Source organism: Schistocerca cancellata, chromosome 4, assembly GCF_023864275.1.
Source record: "Schistocerca cancellata isolate TAMUIC-IGC-003103 chromosome 4, iqSchCanc2.1, whole genome shotgun sequence".
Classification (NCBI taxonomy): domain Eukaryota; kingdom Metazoa; phylum Arthropoda; class Insecta; order Orthoptera; family Acrididae; genus Schistocerca; species Schistocerca cancellata.
Window position 1 is genome coordinate 791,808,364 of NC_064629.1, and position 21,706 is coordinate 791,830,069.

The window sequence follows — 21,706 nt, forward strand, 5'->3', positions numbered from 1 at the left end:
ACCGTAAGGTTATTTCTCCTAGGAAAGGCATTTCTCTTATTTCATCTATCTTGCGGGCCACCCCTTATAGTGGCGATTCAGAAGCCATAGAGCGCCGCACGCCGCTGTGTCGATTTTAAACAGACAGACAGTGTTCAATGTGTTGCAGACTTCTATCACACTGCACATCCACAGGATTTGCTGGCAAAGTTATCACGGGGCCAATATTTTACCCACATTGACTTATGTAACACATACTTGCGGTTGCCCTTGGATGCCATTTTTCAACGTTTATTAGTGATCAAAACTTCCTTTGGGCTTTACCGGTTTAATCACTTGCCCTCTGGAAAATCCACAGCCCCAGAAATTTATCAAAGGTATTTGGAGCAACTGAGTAAGAACATGCCACGTCGTATCATCTACCTTGATGACATCCGGGTGATGGGCTTCAAGCAGCAGGATCACTTAGAGAATCTACAGGCGGGTTTCCAACGCCTCCTGAAGAGCCTTTGTCGCAAGTTGGAGAAACGTAATTCTTTTGCTCCAAAGGTTTCTGGGACATGTGAATAGCAAAGATGGCCTCGTCCCTACAGAGAAGTACATCAAAAGCATCATTGCTACAGTCTGGAACCGCGCGACCACTACGGTCGCAGGTTCGAATCCTGCCTCGGGCATGGATGTGTGTGATGTCCTTAGGTTAGTTAGGTTTAAGTAGTTCTAAGTTCTAGGAGACTGATGACCTCAGAAGTTAAGACTCATAGTGCTTAGGGCCATTTGAACCATTTGAAGGCATCATTAACCTGCTGGTGCTCAAGAATCTGAAGGAGCTCTAGTCCTCTTTCAGCAAGATTTCTTATTACGCTAAGTTCATTCCCCAGTCCACCCATATCTGCTGTCCCCTTAACCAGCTTCCCCAAAAGGAGTTGTGTGGTCTATGGACTTCCAGCAGGGTTTTCATTCCTTCAAACGGTGTTGGTGCTCAGCTACCTGTTAGGCTTCTTTTACGCCAGATAAGACATTAACCCTGGCCTGCGATTTGTCCCAATACGGCATTGGTGTGCTCCTGCCGCACAGGAACTCAGAAGGCACCAAGCAGCCCGTCATTTACACATCAAAGATGCTTCCTGTGGTAAAATTTAAATATTTGCACAAGGAAAAGGAGGAGCTGGATGTCATTTTCGGTGTTAAAAAGCTTAATGTTTCTTGTATGAAGCAAATCACCTAGTCATCAGCGACCATAAGCCACTGATTTCATTATTCGGCCCTCTTTCTAAGCTACCAGATAGGACTGCCCATCGATTGCAGAGGTAGCGTGTCTTTCTCAGTATTTATTGCTATGACATTCATTACCAGTCCGCTACTCAGTATGCTCGTGCAGATACACAGTTTTAGGTGGCAGTGGAACCCGATCCGCAATTCAATCGGCAGGAGGCTCTCGTTTTCCCATTGGACGATATGTTGCAGCAGACATTGCAGGGTTCTCCTTTGATGACGAGGGATGGCGCGCCACTGTGGCCACCGACTAGCTTTTCTAGAAAATCGTCTCAGTAATCCTGATGGGATAGGCCAAGCATGCTCCTTCAAGAACGGATTCGGCGTGGTGTACGTATTTCCTACTTTTTTGTCAACTCAACTTTCTCTGGGGGGTCCTAATGCATGCCACGGATGAGAAAAGTTGTCAGTCGTCGTTCCTAAGGCGTTGTGTACTTGTATACTCCGGATGCTGCATGCGCTGCATTGGGATGTATGAAGGCTTCGGCACGATGGCGTGTCTACTCGCCAGTAAAAAATGCCGTGTGGGTAGGGCCTCCCGTCGTTGATGGATCATAATACTGAATACCTTGTGCAGCCTTCACACAACCAGGCTGTGCTACTATATCAGTTTTCCCTTTGGGACAGGGTGCACATTGACTTCCTAGACCCTTTTCTGGGAAGCATGTGGTTGAAAAATTATCGTATGGCATCTAAGGATCAGGAAATTCCATCTGGGCCTCCTAATGCAAGTCTGTTTATTTGATGCCACTTCAGTGACTTGCACCTCAATGATGATGAAATGCTGATGAGGCCCACACAACATCCAATCCTCGAGTGGATAAAATCTCTAACCCAGCCAGGTAACGAACACAGGTCTTCTGCATAGCTGTCAGCCATGCTGACCACTCAGTTATGGAGGCAGACAGCTTGTGGTTGTTGGTACTGGATGCATTGCCAAATTTGCTGCATGTAGCCACACTGTCGTCCATGACATAGACAGCAATTCTCCGTGATTTGTCAATCATTTTTTCTAGCGAGGGCGCCCTCTGGGCCTACGTATCTATTAACGGTCAGCAATTTGTGATACAGGAGTTTGAGGATTTTTGAATTCACAAGGGTATTCAGCATCTGACTACTGCCGCATTTCACCTGGTTTCTAACTCTGTGGTGGAGTGGTTTATGTGGATCTTCTTCAAGACCCAGATGCTGAATTATGTTTCTGCCTTGTGCCACGACAATGCATTATCTAGATTCCTAGCCACGTACCAGGTGACGCTGAGTTAATGGGTGTAGTCTGGCGGAACGTTTGTATGGGCGCCAGCAACAGGGCGTCATTAATGTGTTACACATCGAGTCGCATCCTCTGGAAAGTCATGAATTGGCGTGCTTTCCTCATAGGGCCGTTATTTTGGGCCCTGTCATTTGGCCAACAGCAGGGATGGGTTTTAGGAGTAGAGGTGAGCCACAAATGTTGGCATTTGCTTCTGGGTGGATGTTGTTTAGGAGCAGCTGATCTATCATTCAAATCAGTTGCATCCATGACCTATTTGACCTGCAACGCTGCCATGTCCACATCTGCTGGGTGACAGTGTCAGTGGCGTGTTCGTGGTAGGAGGCTCTCACTTGTGGCAGCGCACTCGTGTGCTGCCAGTCTCACTATGCCCTCCATTGTCCTACTTTCGCCTGTGGAATGAGTTGCCAGTGGTGATCACTCACGCACATTCTTCAGTTTTTCAACGGAGTTTCCAACTGAAACGAGACCATTTTCGGTTATATGTTGTGTGCTTGTAGCGTAAGGATTTAGTATCCTCCAGTGGACATACATGCGGACACAGATGAGACAGCATGGGTCTCTTGATAGAGTAGTGTGGAAAGCTACACAAATGGCACCTAGGGAGTATTACATTCGTGGAACGACTGACACAGGTGTTAACTTGCCACTGATGATGGGCTCTAACACAGAGACTGACTAACACAGATCAGATCTCAAATGCTGTGCTCTTGGTTTCATGCGCTAGTTGTTCTGGTCCTTCTTGCTGGTCACGTTTTGTGCTTTTGTCCATGCCAGTCTCTACACAGTGTTCAGACACTCTGTTCTCACATATATTGACGTTAACATCGAGTTTTGCCTCTTCCAGGGTCTAGCTCCCTGGCTTCTAGATAGAGTAACCACCATTGGCTAGAGTAGCGAGGTTTGTGCTGACAGGATGGTTCCATGGTATTGACCCATCTGTGCAGATACAAAAACAAATATCCAAATTACATTGCGATGACATATGAAGTATCATGAACGGTCAGCGCAGTGACCATTGTTGTAGCTTTCTTTGACGTGGCGGCAGACAGAGTTTTGTCCAACGACAACATCTGACAGAGGAGTAACATCATATCATAATACAATTGAGCTGCACTTCTCCATATAGCATCATGATCCATGTGTGGAGGTTCGGAGAAAGGACGTTGCCAAATGGCATTCACCATTGTCATATGGGGTCCAGAACTTGGCGTAATGATGTGAGATGCCTCTTGGTACATAACACAATCACCTCTGGTTCACATAGCCGGTAATCTGGATAACAGGCATTACATTTATAACATCTTTAGGTCAGCGATTGTGCCCTGTCTTCATGGTCTCCGTATGCTACCTTTCAAAAAAGATAATGCCAAGGTCATATGTTGCCAGCGATGTTCAAAAATGTTCAGATGTGCGTGAAATCTTATGGGACTTAACTGCTAAGGTCATCAGTCCCTAAGCTTACACATTACTGAACCTAAATTATCCTAAGGACAAACACACACACCCATGCCCGAGGGAGGACTCGAACCTCCGCCGGGATCAGCCGCACAGTCTATCACTGCACCGCCTGAGACCGCTCGGCTAATTCCGTGCGGCTGCCCGTGATGTCATTACCCGGCTCGATACAGAGGGTGTTCGACTTTTGCCTTGACCAGCATCCGCTCCAGAAATGTCACCCACTAAAAGTATCTGTTCATGGGTTGAAGAGAGACTGACACACCAACCACTCGACAACCACTATGGTTGATTAACTGTGGCACAGAGTTGAAGTAACAGGGAATACCGTACTGATATCTGTAATTAAAGCTCAGTTGCCCTCAATGCCCATCCTAGTTAGAGCCACTGTTACTGTCAAAGGCTGCATGGAGGTGGTGGCTCTATGTACTTAAATTCGCATTCTATACATCCCCAAATCAGTTTCAAATTACTCTCTACTGTCTTTTACCACAGAGATGAGAAAACTTCCATCTTTTGCAACCGCAATTTATTCTTAAGTAGCAGACATGTTTTGCCTATTCACGTTAGGCATCTTCAGTGGTCTACAATGCATATAAAATTATTTAATTACACATATTTTGATGTGAACGTTGTAGTTATTTTTAACATCAAGTACGAAGAACATATAACTGGAAGACGAGAGACATGGCAATATTATGCCATAACGACAAAACGAAGGGTGTACTCACTCTACAGGAGGAATATTTCACGGAGAAGGCCATAAATGAAAGTGGACTCACTTTCTCTCTCTCTCTCTCTCTCTCTCTCTCTCTCTCTCTCACCTCACACACACACACACACACACACACACACACACACACACACACAGAGAGAGAGAGAGAGAGAGAGAGAGAGAGAGAGAGAGAGAGAGAGGGTAAAAGCTTCCCTAGGTCGAACACAAATATAAATAAAACCTGTCGAAAGAAGCAAAGCAATGTCTTTAAGTTTTTAATACACAAAGCAGAATCAGTAAATCATTATATCCTGAGCCAAATAAATTCTCTGTTAGTTTGTGTTCCTAAAGATACATCTGTCACATAGTTCAAGAAACTAACAGCGTTATCTATTGGTTCTCTGTTGTACTACGGAAGTAACAGCTCCATCCGTTGGTCCTTTAGTATACTATGCCGCGATTAAACATGCAAACTATTTAAGTTGAGCAGACGATTTTGGATAAACTTTACTTTACGATATATTGAGCAAGCAGTAAAGTAAACAAAAGAAAAATTCGGAGTAGGTATTAAAATTCATGGAGAAGAAATAAAAACTTTGAGGTTCGCCGATGACATTGTAATTCTGTCAGAGGCAGCAAACTACTTGGAAGAGCAGTTGAACGGAATGGATAGTGTCTTGAAAGGAGGATATAAGATGAACATCAATAAAAGCAAAACCCCTTCCCTCTCTCCCCCTCCTCTTTCCCGCCATGGCGCGGCACGAGTATCGCATCCTCTTCCAGAACGTTCGCTCCTTCCGCTCCAACAAATACCTCCTCATGCACACCCTCTCCCACCACCAGGTCGACACCTTCCTCTTGAACGAAACCTTTCTCCAGCCCCACCATTCTATCCGCACCTCTCCCTATATCCTCCACCGCACTGACGCTCCTGGTCCTCGTGCACAGGGTGGAGTCGCAATTGGCCACCTTAAGCATATCCCCGTCCGGCCACAACCTCTCCTCAATGACCCCACTGAACACCTTATCCTTAGCGTCTTCTTCCCCTCCCTCACCATTACCTGTGCCACCATCTATGCCTGCTCCACTGCTCCTCTTCCTTATGACTTCATCTCGCACACTGACCGCACCTTCTCCACCTATGTGATTGCCGCCGACCTCAACATCCATAGCTTCACTCCTGCTGCCCTTCGGCGGTGGCATCAGTTCCTCTCCACGGTCCAAGGTGACCTTGTTCCCCTTCCCCAGCACACCCGACCCGAAAGTGACACCACCCCTGATGTTGTCATTGCCTCCGCCAACCTCCTTGGGCGTATCCCTGTCGCCGTCCTTGACCCCACAGGTAGCAATCACCTCCCTGTCCTTCTCACCATAACGTCTGCTCAGCGCGCCCCTCCGGCTCTGCACCCTGCACCCCCTCCCAAGGTCGTCCATCACTATCACCGTGCCAACTGGGATGCCTGCCGGGACTCCATCTCCACCCAGGTCGAAAGCCAGCCTCTTACCTACCACCATCCTGACGACATCATCCACGCCTCGTCCCTCCTTCAGAAGGTAATTACTGACGCCGTGGAGGCCCATGTTCCTACTAAAATCATCCACCCACACCGTCCCACTCTCCCTCCACGGGCTGTCCTCCTCCTCCATCAATCCCGCCGCCTCTATCGCTCCTTCTTGCGCACTCGTGACAGGGACACACTCCAACGCCACCGGCAAATACAGCGGCACATACGGAATCTTATTACAGCAACGAAACGCCGAGACTGGCGCCAGACCTGCACACAACTCAACGCCACCCTCCCTATCAACTCCTCCAAGTACTGGTCCGCCTTCCATCAGCTTACTGGTTCCCTTTCCGCTCCCCACTACCCCCTTCTCCATAACGATCGCCCCCTTCCTGACAACCTCAGTAAGGCCAACCACTTCGCTTCCCACCTTTCCGAGGTCTTCTCTACCCCCGATGATCCCCACTTTGATTATTCTCTTTTCCCCACCGTCATGGCACGTGCTGATACCTCGATCGCTCCACTTGCTCCTAGTCTCCAGTACTTGGGGCAGTTGCCCCCCTCTGACATAAATACTCCCATCACAGCACAAGACATTAAACTTATCCTCCGGTCCAAACACAACATGGCCCCTGGTCACGACTGTGTCACCTACCGTCACCTTCGAGAAAGCCCCTATTCCTTCCTGACTGTCCTCGCCCATCTCTATAATGTCATCCTCTCTACTGGCTTCTACCCTGACCTGTGGAAGACCTCCCGCGTCCTCTTATTCCTCAAACCCAACAAACCTCCTTCTGCCGCCTCTTCCTATCGTCCCATCTGCCTCACCTCTGTCTTCAGTAAGGTCTTTGAATCCATCCTCTCCCACCGTATCCATCAGTACCTTGCTCAACACCACCTCCTCCCCCTTACTAGTGTGGCTTCCCACCCTCCTTCTCTGCTGAAGACCAACTCCTCAACCTCGTTCACCCTCTGTCCCTCCAGCTCAACTCCCGTCGCTCCGCCATTTTTGTATCCCTTGACCTCCAAAATGCCTATGACTGTGTATGGCATCCCGGTCTCCTCTTTAAACTCCAAACCTACGCCTTGCCTATCAATTTTGTCCGTCTGGTCGCTTCCTTCCTCTCGCACTGTCCTTCCTATGTCACCCTCCACAACACCAACTCCCGTATCTTTTATCCCAATGCTGGCGTCCCCCAGGGTTCTGTCCTCTCCCCTCTCCTTTATCTCTTGTATACGGCTGACATGCCCAAGCCACCCCCACCACCCCACCTTCTCCAGTATGCAGATGACACCGCCTTCCTGGCTCTCTATCCTACCCTTCAACGGTATCTACGTACCCTCCAAACCCACCTTAACCAGTTCACCACTTGGTGTAACAGTCCTCCGTCTCAACCCCTCCAAAACCCAGACAATCATCATAGGCCGCACCACTCGCTCCTTTCGCCTCCATGATTTCTACCTCACCCTTTATGGTCGTCCCATCCAGCTCACCCCCACACTGAAATACCTTGGCCTCACCCTCAAGCGACACCTCACCTGGACCCCTCATCTCCAGACCGTCCAGCAGAAAGCCCATTCCCACCTCCGCCTTCTGAAACTCCTGTCTGGCCGGACATGGGGATTGCATCCTTCTACCATCCTCCACACCTACAAATCCCTCATCCATCCTATCCTCTGTTATGCCAGCGTTGCCTGGATCTCCACCCCCACCCACTTTTACAAGGCCCTCCAAATCCTTGAACGCCATGCTCTCCGCCTTGTCTTCCGTATCCGCCTTCCTTCCCCCACACGGCTCCTGTATGAACTGATCCCCTTCCCCCACCTCCTTTTGTTCCTCCAACATCTCTGCATCCTTTACATTGTCCACAGGCTTGATCCCCCCCACCCTCTGGTTTCCTCCTTCTTCTCCACCCCCCACCCATTGCTGCGCCTCTATCGCTGTATCCCTCTCTCTCTCCACCTCCACACCCTCCATCTCCTTCATCAGGGCAATTTCCAACGCCTCCCCCTCCCGGATGACGAACTTCGCCATGACATCTGCCCTTCCTTCCAACTATAACCTGGCCTTGTTCCCCCCCCCTCCCCAGTGGCCCCTTTTTCCTCTTCCCTCCTTCTCCCCGAGCGGATTTTCCTCCTTCCCCCCCCCCCTCCCCTGACACCCTGCACCCCATACTCGCCTCTTTCCTTCCCACATCCCTCCCTACCTGGCCCTCTTCAGCGCGCCCCCCGCTCATCTCCCCAATCTCTTCCCCTCCCTCCCTTCTTCCGGTCTCCCTCATCTCCTTGCGCCTGGCAGATCCTCTGTTTTGATCATCGTCAGTGTGCCACATCAGTGTTGTGTTTAGTGCTGTTTCTCCTGTGTGTCAAGAGGTGTAATTTTAATTGTGTGCTGCCTTGAGGTTCGCCGTCAGTGTTTGTTATGTGCTACACCATCCGTCGATACCTTTTATGCTCCAGTCATACTGTGCCTTGTGTTCTTTTAATTGTCGCAGTGTGTGGCTTTTTGTGTGTGCTACTTTTAAACAGTTTTTTATCTCCATTTTACAGTCACCCCGTTTTTTGTCTATTGCCTTCCATGATGTTCCCCTTTTTTATATCTATGTTCACCATATTCTCTCCCTTGTTATTTTTAAATGTCTTCTATTGTTTGTTCTATGTCTTTCAGCTGAAGAGCAGCGCATATGCTGCTGCCAGCCCGCCCCGATGGGGAACTGAAATACAATAAAGAAAAAAAAAGCAAAACGAGGATAATGGAATGTAATCGAATTAAGTCGGGTGATGCTGAGGGAATTAGATTAGGAAATGAGACACTTAAAGTAGTAAATGAGTTTTGCTATTTGGGGAACAAAATAACTGATGATGGTCGAAGTAGAGAGGATATAAAATGTAGACTGGCAATGGCAAGGAAAGCGTTTCTGAAGAAGAGAAATTTGTTAACACTGAGTATAGATTTAAGTGTCAGGAAGTCGTTTCTGAAAGTATTTGTATGGAGTGTAGCGATGTATGGAAGTGAAACGTGGACGATAAATAGTTTGGAGTAAAAGAGAATAGAAGCTTTCGAAATGTGGTGCTACAGAAGAATGCTGAAGATTAGATGCGTAGATCACATAACTAATGAGGAAGTATTGAGCAGGATTCGGGAGAAGAGAAGTTTGTGGCAAAACTTGACTAGAAGAAGGGATCGGTTGGTAGGACATGTTCTGAGGAATCAAGGGATCACCAATTTAGTATTGGAGGGCAGCGTGGAGGGTAAAAATCGTAGAGGGAGACCAAGAGATGAATACACTAAGCAGATTTAGAAGGATGTAGGTTGCGGTAGGTACTGGGAGATGAAGAGGCTTGCACAGGATAGAGTAGCATGGAGAGCTGCATCAAACCAGTCTCAGGACTGAAGACCACAACAACAACAACGATATTTTGTTTCCCGTCATCTGATTTCGATTAAATAAAGCCTGTATGTTGCCCCCAGCTACCCCATTTCATAATCTAATTCCCTTAGCATCGCCTGATTTCATTGGACTACATAATCTTCATTTTACGTTTCTTCAAAATTCAAATGGCTCCAAGCACTATGGGACATCTGAGGTCATCAGTCCCCTAAACTTTGAACTAATTAAACTTTACTAACCTTAGGACATCACACACATCCATGCCCGAGGCAGGATTCGAACCTGTGACCGTAGTAGTCGCGTGTTTCCGGACTGAAGCGCCTAGAACCGCTTGGCGACAGCGGCCGGCTACGTTTGTTGATATTCATCTTTTAACCTACTTTCCAGACACTATCTCTATGGAATTTCTACTGATCAATTGTGGTTTCAGTTAGATTGGCACACGTGAAGAAAGTAGTAGACACTTTCGAACTGAAGCCATTTTCATGGTTAGAGGCGGTGCTACGCGGTATCAGCGCGATCTCTCACGGTGCTTACATTGATACAGCTCGTAAGTGTTGTGGTGTGCCAGGAAGACTGAACTGCATGCAACGTACCTCTCCGGCGATGGTGGCGCGAGGGTTCTCGAAGACCCAGTGCTCGCAGCGCAGTGTGTCATTGGAGAAGAGGGAGGCCGGGCACTCTCCGTCGGGCGCTGCGGTGTCGGTGTCGGTGTCGTTGTCGTTGGCCCGGGCGTAGGCGAGGCAGCGAGTCGGTCGCAGGGCGCCCGCGCGCGTCTCGTGGGGCACGGCGTACCGCAGCCAGCGCGGCTCCAGCTCCAGCCCCCCGCTGGACCAGTCCGCCTCGCACCCCGGAACGTGACATCTGCACACAACGCGCCTCTGGAGATACTGTTTCCAACGTAACACCTTCATAGTCAATGTCACTTGCAAGTGCAAATCAGATTATTAATTACTGAAACCTGGCAATCGTTTAGGAAGGAAGATTACAGTTTAACGTCCCTTCCAAGAATTAACTGATGAAATTGTAAACGATGACTTTCAGAAAATCACTTAGTATTTCTCTGCAAATGGGATCTCATTAAACTTTGACAAATTACAGTATATACAGTTCCACACAGTAAATGGAATGACACCATTAATAAATACAGACTTCGATCAGATATCGGAAGCTAAGGTAGAATATTCAAAATTTCTAGGTGTATGCATTGATGAGGGGTTGAAGTGGAAAAAAACACACATAAGATCTGCTGAAACGTTTGAGTTCAGCTACTTATGCTATTAGGGTCATTGCAAATTTTGGCGATATACATCTCAGTAAATTAGCTTACCACGCCTATTTTCATTCTCTGCTTTCGTATGGCATCATATTTTGGGATAACTCATCATTGGGTAAAAGAGTGTTCATTGCACAAAAGCGTGTAATCAGAATAATTGCTGGAGCTCATCCAAGATCATCCTGCAGACACTTATTTAAAGAGCTAGGGATCTTCACTGCAGCCTCACAATATATTCAACGAATTCAGAAGTAATAGCAGTGTACATGGCTACAACACTAGGAGGAAGGATGATCTTCACTACTCAAGCTTAAATCTAACTTTGGTTCAGAAGGGGGTAAATTATGCTGCCACAGAAGTCTTTGTTCACTTGCGTATTAGCATCAAAAGTCTGACAGATAGCCATATAGCATTTAAAAGGAACTTAAAAGCATTTCTGAATTGAAACTCCTTCTACTCGTTAGATGAATTTTTGGATATAGTAAGTGGGTAATTTCCGCACCCCTCACACAAAAAAAGATTACAAAATATTAAGTGTCATGTAATATTTTGAGCAATGTAATATCTTGTATAGACACCTTTTATTTACCTGACACGTTCCACATCATTACGAAGTGTTGTATTCATGATCTATGGAACAAGTACTATTCTAATCTAATCTAATCTTCCAAGCCAAGATCATTAGACACAAAACAGAAGCTTGTGTTGGGGATTTGCCTTAAGAAGTGTTACGGAATCCTCGAAAACCTAAACCTGGGATGACCGGATGGGGATTTGGCCTTGCATTTGGGACTACCGCCAAACACTACGGCATCTCGCATCGCAAGTATCAGTGACACGTCTCAGCACATAAATTTTGTTATAAGTCTCGCATTTTGGCTTCAGAAAAAGCTTTTTTGAGGCGCTTGCACAACTGACTGATAATGTGACGAAAGTAGGTTCTTCTTTGATTTCACAAATGCATACCATAGAGAGGATCACGCGATATTTCTACGTAAGTTTTAAGACTACGAAATTACGGGCAAATCTAAACTATGCCTAATTTCGTACCTGGAAACTAGGAAACAGTAGGCTGTTCTCCAATTTCAAACAAACAGATTTGTATCTGACTAGGGTGCTGTATGAGGGGGTGCAGCAGGGCTCTGTTCTGGATCAAATGTTCAAATGTGTGTGAAACCTTGTGGGACTTAACTGCTAAGGTCATCAGTCCCTAAGCTTACACACCACTAAACCTAAATTATCCTAAGGACAAACACACACCAATGCCCGAGGGAGGACTCGAACCTCCGTCGGAATCAGCCGCTCAGTCCATGACTGCAGCGCCCAAGACCGCTCGGCTAATCCCGCACCGGCTGTTCTGGATCCGTTGGTTTTCTCAATGATTACTGGCCAATAAAATTTCTACACCACGAAGATGACCTGCAACAGACGCGTAACTTAACCGACAGGAAGAAGACGCTGTGATATGCAAATCATTAGCTTTTCAGAGCATTCACACAATGTTGGCGCCGGTGGTGACACCTTCATCGTGCTGACAGGAGGAAAGTTTCCAACCGATTTCTCATACACAAACAGCAGTTTACGGGCGTTTCCTGGTGAAACGTCGTTGTGATGCCTCGTGTAAGGAAAAGAAATGCGTACCATCACGTTTCCGACTTTGATAAAGGTCGGATTGTAGCCTATCGCGATTGCGGTTTATCGTATCGCGACATTGCTGCTCGCGTTGATCGAGATCCAATGGCTGTTAGCAGAATATACAGGGTGTTCCAAAAATGACCGGTATATTTGAAACGGCAATAAAAACTAAACGAGCAGCGATAGAAATACACCGTTTGTTGCAATATGCTTGGGACAACAGTACATTTTCAGGCAGACAAACTTTCGAAATTACAGTAGTTACAATTTTCAACAACAGATGGCGCTGCGGTCTGGGAAACTGTATAGTACGATATTTTCCACATATCCACCATGCGTAGCAATAATATGGCGTAGTCTCTGAATGAAATTACCCGAAACCTTTGACAACGTGTCTGGCGGAATGGCTTCACATGCAGATGAGATGTACTGCTTCAGCTGTTCAATTGTTTCTGGATTCTGGCGGTACACCTGGTCTTTCAAGTGTCCCCACAGAAAGAAGTCACAGGGGTTCACGTCTGGCGAATAGGGAGGCCAATCCACGCCGCCTCCTGTATGTTTCGGATAGCCCAAAGCAATCACACGATCATCGAAATATTCATTCAGGAAATTAAAGACGTCGGCCGTGCGATGTGGCCGGGCACCATCTTGCATAAACCACGAGGTGTTCGCAGTGTCGTCTAACGCAGTTTGTACCGCCACAAATTCACGAAGAATGTCCAGATAGCGTGATGCAGTAATCGTTTCGGATCTGAAAAATGGGCCAATGATTCCTTTGGAAGAAATGGCGGCCCAGACCAGTACTTTTTGAGGATGCAGGGACGATGGGATTGCAACATGGGGCTTTTCGATTCCCCATATGCGCCAGTTCTGTTTATTGACGAAGCCGTCCAGGTAAAAATAAGTTTCGTCAGTAAACCAAATGCTGCCCACATGCATATCGCCGTCATCAATCCTGTGCACTATATCGTTAGCGAATGTCTCTCGTGCAGCAATGGTAGCGGCGCTGAGGGGTTGCTGCGTTTGAATTTTGTATGGATGGAGGTGTAAACTCTGGCGCATGAGACGATACGTGGACGTTGGCGTCATTTGGACCGCAGCTGCAACACGGCGAACGGAAACCCGAGGCTGCTGTTGGATCACCTGCTGCACTAGCTGCGCGTTGCCCTCTGTGGTTGCCGTACGCGGTCGCCCTACCTTTCCAGCACGTTCATCCGTCACGTTCCCAGTCCGTTGAAATTTTTCAAACAGATCCTTTATTGTATCGCTTTTCGGTCCTTTGGTTACATTAAACCTCCGTTGAAAACTTCGTCTTGTTGCAACAACACTGTGTTCTAGGCGGTGGAATTCCAACACCAGAAAAATCCTCTGTTCTAAGGAATAAACCATGTTGTCTACAGCACACTTGCACGTTGTGAACAGCAAACGCTTACAGCAGAAAGACGACGTACAGAATGGCGCACCCACAGACTGCGTTGTCTTCTATATCTTTCACATCACTTGCAGCGCCATCTGTTGTTGAAAATTGTAACTACTGTAATTTCGAAAGTTTGTCCGCCTGAAAATGTACTGTTCTCCCAAGCATATTGCAACAAACGGTGTATTTCTATCGCTGCTCGTTTAGTTTTTATTGTCGTTTCAAATATACCGGTCATTTTTGAAACACCCTGTAGAATCGGTGGGTTCAGGAGGGTAATACGGAACGCCGTGCTGGATCCCAACGGCCTCGTATCACTAGCAGTCGAGATGACAGGCATCTTATCCGCATGGCTCTAACGGATCGTGCAGCCACGTCTCGATCCCTGAGTCAACAGACGGGGACGTTTGCAAGACAACAACCATCTGCACGAACAGTTCGAGGACGTTTGCAGCAGCATGGACTATCAGCTCGGAGACCATGGCTGCGGTTACCCTTGACGCTGCATCACAGACAGGAGCGCCTACGCTGGTGTACTCAACAACGAACCTGGGTGCACGAATGGCAAAACGTCATTTTTTCGGATCAATCCAGGTTCTGTTTACAGCATCAAGATGGTCGCATCCGTCTTTGGCGATATCGCGGTGAACGAACACTGGAAGCGTTTATTCGTCATCGCCATACTGGCGATGCGGCGTGGTGGTATGGGTTGCCATTGGTTACACGTCTCGGTCACCTATTGTTCGCATTGACGGCACTTTGAACAGTGGGCGTTACATTTCAGATGTGTTACGACCCGTGGCTCTACCCTTCATTCGAGCCCTGCGAAACCCTACATTTCAGCAGGATAATGCACGACCGCATGATGCAGGTCCTGTACGGGCCTTTCTGGATACAGAAAATGTTCGACTGCTGCCCTGGCCAGCAAATTCTCCGGATCTATCACCAGTTGAAAACGTCTGGTCAATGGTGGCCGAGCAACTGGCTCGTCACAATACGCCAGTCACTACTCTTGATGAACTGTGGTATCGCGTTGAAGCTGCGTGGGCAGCTGTACCTATACACGCCATCCAAGCTCTGTTTGACTCAATGCCCAGGCGTATCAAGACCGTTATTACGACCAGAGGTGGTTGTTCTGGGTACTGATTTCTCAGGATCTATGCACCCAAATTGCGTGAAAATGTAATCACATGTCAGTTCTAGTATAATATATTTGTCCAATGAATACCCGTTTATCATCTGCATTTCTTCTTGGTGTAGCAATTTTAATGGCCAGTTGTGTATAAATTGCTCAAAGAGTCTTTGGCACCATCTCATGCTTCGCACAGTTTGCGAGTTTTCGATCTCAGACCTCTTTATTTTCTTTTGACCACAGTAAACCTTTAGGTACAGCTACCTGCGTATTGGAGGTCAATGTACATCTGATTTCACTATGTGGTTCAATAGAACGCGTCATGTCTACAACCGTCAACGGGACAATGCGAGCTGTGTATAACGTTCAGTCTGTCAGCATGCCTCGAACGGCCATGCCACGCATAGACCGTGCATGAAGTGCCACTAAACGGAAGATGGATTGCGAGTGCGTGATGTACGCCGAACTGGTGTACATCACGCTGACTTCGCTCTAACACTGATCCGCTATGAGACACAAAACATTGACAATCTGCGGGTTGTTTCTTGCAAAGAAGAAAACAGCAAGCAGTCATTGTTAATACTGCCATTCATTCACACAAACAGCACCGTTACCGGTTTCGAGGTAACAGTTTCATCTTCATACGGCTGTCCACGTTTAGATACACATTTTCTGTTGCTTACATTAGTTTTCGGCTGTTTACTTGTATCCCCCCTTGTGGTGAAAGTTCCTTGAAATGGTCGTGCTCAGCAGCAGAAAAAAATGTGAGAAACATTGTACTAACTGTACCTAATAGTCCATGAAAATAAATCTTGATGTCGAAAATCTCGTCTCACAATTTTTTAATGTTGACTGCTTGTCTTCATCAAATAGTGAATGGCACTTTTTTTGCGCTCGCTTGCACGCACGCACGCATGCATGCACACACACACACACACACACACACACACACACACACACACACACACACACACACACACACACATACACACCGAAAAGTGTTTGCGAATCGGAACCAACGGTGGACAATGATTGCGATGTGTAAACTGTCGTCCATGTGGCAAAATATTTGTTGTGTTTGGTCTCGTGGCAGTGACACTTAGAACAGTTTCTTAGAACATATGAATTCAATCCACTTGAATATTGGCTTCACCGTGGAGGTGGGAATGCATGCCTTCCCTTCCTTATGTTGGTCAGGAGGAAGGTTGATGGTATGTTGGGACATACCGTTTATAGAAAGCCAACTGTCTCTTATTTGTATCTTCAGGCTGATATTTGTCACCACCCGGCTCAGTGTAAAGGAGTTCTTAGGTCCTTGGTGTATAGGTCTTATGTCATTTCGAACTCTGAAAGTCTGCCAGCTGAGTTACTCCACGTCGAAGCCACTTTACACCGGAATGATTATAGTGAAAGACAGATCAGATTCACAAATCAAATGTTCAAATGTGTGTGAAATGTTATGGGACTTAACTGATAAGGTCATCAGTCCCTAAGCTTACACACTACTTAACATAAATTATCCTAAGGACAAACACACACACCCATGCCCGAAGGAGGACTCGAACCTCCGCCGGGACCAATCGCACAGTCCATGACTGCAGCGCCCCAGACCGCTCGGCTAATCCCACGAGGCATCAGATGCTCGTTACACTGTCTACCAACTGTGAGTTGGGTGAGTGATGAAAATAACGAAGTGGCACATATGTTTGTCGTTTTGATCCATAATTTATGATCATAAGATTAAGTTACCTTAGGGATAACAGCGTAATTAAGTTTACGGTCATTTCGCCTTACGCTGGTAGCATTTCCAACAGAACTGGTGGTATCCTACGGAAAGTGAAGTGTGTTTTTTCACAATCATTTGAAATTGGGGCCCTTTTAGGATCTGTAAAGGACGATCTTTCAGTATGAATGAAAAAGTAACGTGTGGCATAATTTACCTCAGTGTGGGGACCAATTCTCTTTTTGCTGCGAAGCTTTTTTTTTTTTTTTACTCTCGTAGCTAGGAAATGTAAAACGACGATTTTGACATTCAAAGATTAACCAAGTCATTTCAGCAACGTACATAGGATATTTCTGCTTTCTCCTATCCCTTGACCTTTTACTTTTTTTTTAGTAATACGTAGAAGAGCAAGGAGATGTTTCTCAACCCACTATTCCCAGCCGGCCGCGGTGGCCGTGCGTTTCTAGGCGCTGCAGTCCGGAACCGCGGGACTGCTACGGTCGCAGGTTCGAATCCTGCCTCGGGAATGGATGTGTGTGATGTCCTTAGGTTAGTTAGGTTTAAGTAGTTCTAAGTTCTGGGGGACTGATGACCTAAGATGTTAAGTCCCATAGCGCTCAGAGCCATTTGAACCACTATTCCCAGTTCACAAGCGAGCTATTGCAGTGCCACTAGTTGAGCAGTTGATGAACCCTCTGGTAGATAGCGGCGCCACTAGTGATTTCACATGTACTGCAGCTAGGTTGAACCAGTCGTAGACATATAATCGGTCCATATCTTAGGTTCCTTGTACCTGAATGACGTCTTTTGCGTTCATGCCATGAATTTTTGCAATTTGCATCGAAAACTTGAAGTTTGTGTGTTGCTCCTCCCAGCTATGACAAGAGTCTTTATGTGGCCTACGCTGCACTGGCAACAGCAGCTGGACCCAGGGTTCGATTCCAAAGGGGGGGGGGGGATCACAGTCTTGTGTTGTCTTTCTTCCTCTCCTCTTCCCACCCTCAAAATTTAACTTACCGTCAGATGCGCATTTAACGTACCACAGATGCGTAGGACTTTCGTAATATTAAAAATCATTTGAAATGTTTTAATATAATCAAAATAGTTTGTTTACATCCGTGGTTAGTACAATGTTCTTGTTTTTTTGCCGAGGTGGGTGGGGGGCGTTTGGGCTTATGATACCACCTGCTTCCACCGTCACCGACCTTCCTCTTCCTGCCTCTCCCCCCACCCCCTGGATCCGTGTGTGAAGAACAAAAATTTTTGCTTCATTTAAGTGACGCTTTTGCACATATTTTCCCATGTCTAAGTTTAATTATTAATTTTGTCGGCCCCACACAGAGTACAATTATGTTGTAGCCATCCCGTTCTATCAGTCCAATTAGATACAGAACGATGAAAGCTCTGACTTTACAAGAGTTAATGAAGAGGGTTGCATCCTTGCGTGTCACTCCACGGCTCTTCGCCCATGAAATGAGAGCAATTTCTCTGAAATTAGTGCCATTGAGAGGCAGAATCCACTTGTTCTTTGACACAGAGCCGTCGTTGATTAATGGGACGTGAGCTCCAACAACTGCACGCCTTACAGTTGCTCCCTCTGTAAATGGGGACTCAAATCTTCAATGTCTTTGCCTTGTAGCTCAACAAAGAGGCAGTAAAACATATAGCTGCACTTAAGAGAGAGTACCACGGGAACCATTGAATCTTTTCAGTACTTTGTGGCAAGCAGGAAAAGCTCTTAGTCATGTGAAGAGACTTAAAACACGTCGCGTATTTTAAGTTTTTACTCCCGTAAGCATTGTTGGCTATTCACGCGGCCGAGAGTCAGTATGCTGGAATACACGTCACAGTGAATCAGATCGGTGGAGAGGTAGCAAATGCATCCGTGCTATAGTTAAATATCCCAGGGATGTGCGAATTACTTGAATATGAGATGCGTTGGATACTTTTGGCAAATTAGCTTTTAAATGGTAATCACTCTCAGTGAGTACGACTGACACCTTCAACAGATTCTTAACATAAAAGATTAAAATCCAACAGGAATAAAGTTGTACAACGACTGTTGTTGTTACACGTAATGTGAATCATGAACTAGCGTAAATTTACGTGGCCGCTTGTTTTATTTAAATTCATGGAAACCACAAGGAAAGCATCTTTGGGGATGACAAATGATGGTTTATTATTCGTAAAACATAAAAAAATTATTTCTTTGCGTGCCAGGGTCACATGCCTCGATTATTTTAAAGCAGAAGAAAAAGTATTTAATTGAAAAATAGCACCTGTTACCATCTGTGAACCATGGACTTTGCCGCGGTGATGTGGCTCGTGTATTTCAATGATATAGTCAAACATAACGTTGGTATCTACACGTCGGAGGGAAATCAGTGAACGTGCCAGATTAAAAGACACTGGGGTGCAAAACTTATGGATTTTCTCATTATGTGTCACTGCCAAGCAAGATACTCGATTAAATTTGTACTATAAATAGAAAGAATTGCTACAGTATAGTACAGAAAGTAACTGAAACAAATAAGCTATGAGACGAACATTCGAAACAGGACAAGAAATGACTAATAATGGTACAAGCTACCCTCCTCCATACAACGTACGATGATTTGCGGAGTATGTATGCAAATGTAGATGTAGAAACTATTATTCAAACACAATAATTACACTGAAGCAACCGCGATTCGTGGTGGTCCTCTGGACATTACAAAAGATGAGACATGGTTCTTAAAAGGACGTGTGATCACCACGGAACACAATGCATCATCTGTAAAGTGCTCTGACGCTGGCCACAGGGCTACTGATAAATTCTTGTGGGAAGGCGTACCATTACTCCACAATGTTGACAACTGCTGGTTGGTTGGTGCATGTGGACACGCAGTAATACGTCTCCCCAACGCATCCGACACGTGCTCGATGTGAATTATGTCGAGGGGGGGGGGGGGGGGGGACAGGTCAAGCCATTCACCGAATATACTGTCATTCCAATAGTTCCTACGTCTTAAAGCATTGTCATCTGTAAAAATGAAGTCAGGGTCGAATGCATCTTTGGAAAGTCGCATATGGCGAAAAAGTACCGGGTCACAATGAATGTGTACAGTGTTCAAAGATTTGAGGGTCAGCACACCAATGCAACCGCATGTCTCGCAACACAGTAACACCTGGACCACCAAAACGATCACGGTCGACAATGTTCCTGCGTGCATTACGTGTTAGTAGCATCTTTGGAAAGGACGCACTCCAAGTTTCAGCCATATTGGTCTATTTCTTTGTGTTTGGCATTCGTAGGAATCAAGGAAGTCGAGTGACTGTCAAAAAATGGGCGAAAAAGAATTTCGTGTGGTGATTAAACAGTACTTTATGAAAGGCAAAACGCTTTAGGAGACTAAAGAGAAGCTTGATAAACATTAAGGTGACTCTGTACCTTCGATTAGAACAATTTATAAATGGTTTCAAAATTTTCGGAGTGGCCATATGGGCACAAGTGATGATTAATGTTCTGGACGCCCTGTGGAGGTTACAACTCCAGAAATCATTGATAAAATCCATGATATGGAGATGGATGACAGAAGAGTTAAGGTGCGTGAGATTGCTAGTGCTGTGATCGGGTACATAATATTTTGCATAAATATTTGGACATCAGAAAGCTATCCGCAAGATGGGTTCCGCGATTGCTCACGCTTGACCAACAACGGAATCGTGTGAAGTGTTGCAAGGATGGTTTGTAGCTGTTTAGGAAGAATCCGTAGGACTTTAAGTGTCGTTTCGTCACTGTGGGTGAAACATAGATATATTACTATACTCCTGGGACCATACAACAATCTAAACAATGGGTTACCAATGGAGAATCTGCACCAAAAAATGCGAAGACCATTCCTTCGGCCGGAAAGGTTATGGCGATTGGATTCGCAAGGGATAATCCTCATCGACTATCTGGAAAAGGGTAAAACTATTACAGGTGCATATTATTCATCGTTATTGGACCGTTTGAAATCCGAGCTGCAAGAAAAACGCCGGCGTTTGGACCGCGAAAAAGTCCTTTTCCATCACGACAATGCACCAGCACACACCTCAGCAGTTGTGGTCGAAAAATTAATGGAAATAGGATTCCAACTCGTTTCACACCCTCCCACCCCCCTATTCTCCAGACTTGGCTCCCTCGGGCTACTATTTGTTCGCCAGTTTGAAGGAATGGCTGGCGGGACAAAGATTTTATTCAAACGAGGGGGTGATTGCAGCAACTAATAGCTATTTAACAGACTTGCACGATTCCTATTATTCGGAATGGATTAACAAATTAGAACAGCGTTGGACGAAGTCTAAAAGGAGACTATGTCGAAAAATAAAAAAAGGTTTACCCCAAACACGTAAGTAGTTTTTATTTTTGCACAGAAATTTCAAACAGCCTTCGTACACTCACCGGTCAACGTTTTTCTGACACTGTATACCTTCCCTATGCGCGATTTTTCATGGGTGCATTCGGCCCACGATTTCATTTTTATACATGATAATGCCCGACCGCATCGAACAGCGCAAGTGGAGGAGCTCTGGGAACGAGAGTATCTTCAAGGAATGGACTGGCCTGCCCATTCCCTCTGCTTAAATCACATCGATCATGTGTAGGATTCCTTGGGGAGATCTATTTCAGCGCGTCCACGTGCACCAACGACCATCCAGCAGATGTCAAAGTCGCTGGTGGAGACATAGAACCCACTACCATAAGAACTTTTTACCAACCTTGTGGCCAGCATGGGAGCACGTTACAGAACATGCACTGCCGCCCGTGGTGATCACCCTATTAAGAACCATGCCTCGCCAATTGTGATGTTCAGAGGATCACCATGTCTCGCGATGACTTCACTCTTCATGTCGTCTTTCAATAAAAGTGTAATTTCTATTCGTCTCATAGTGCATTTTTTTCAG

The 21,706-nt window shown here is 46.2% G+C and overlaps 1 protein-coding gene across 2 annotated transcripts in view; it reads right to left on the minus strand.

The window, feature by feature from the left end:
• Window positions 1-21,706, minus strand: part of LOC126184680 (organic cation transporter protein-like) — a 230,848-nt gene that overhangs the window by 124,757 nt on the left and 84,385 nt on the right. For both annotated transcript variants that reach the window (XM_049927171.1, XM_049927172.1), the window contains exon 3: window positions 10,191-10,458. In XM_049927171.1, coding sequence (XP_049783128.1) covers window positions 10,191-10,458 — 268 coding nt within the window. The remainder of the gene's footprint in view (window positions 1-10,190; window positions 10,459-21,706) is intronic.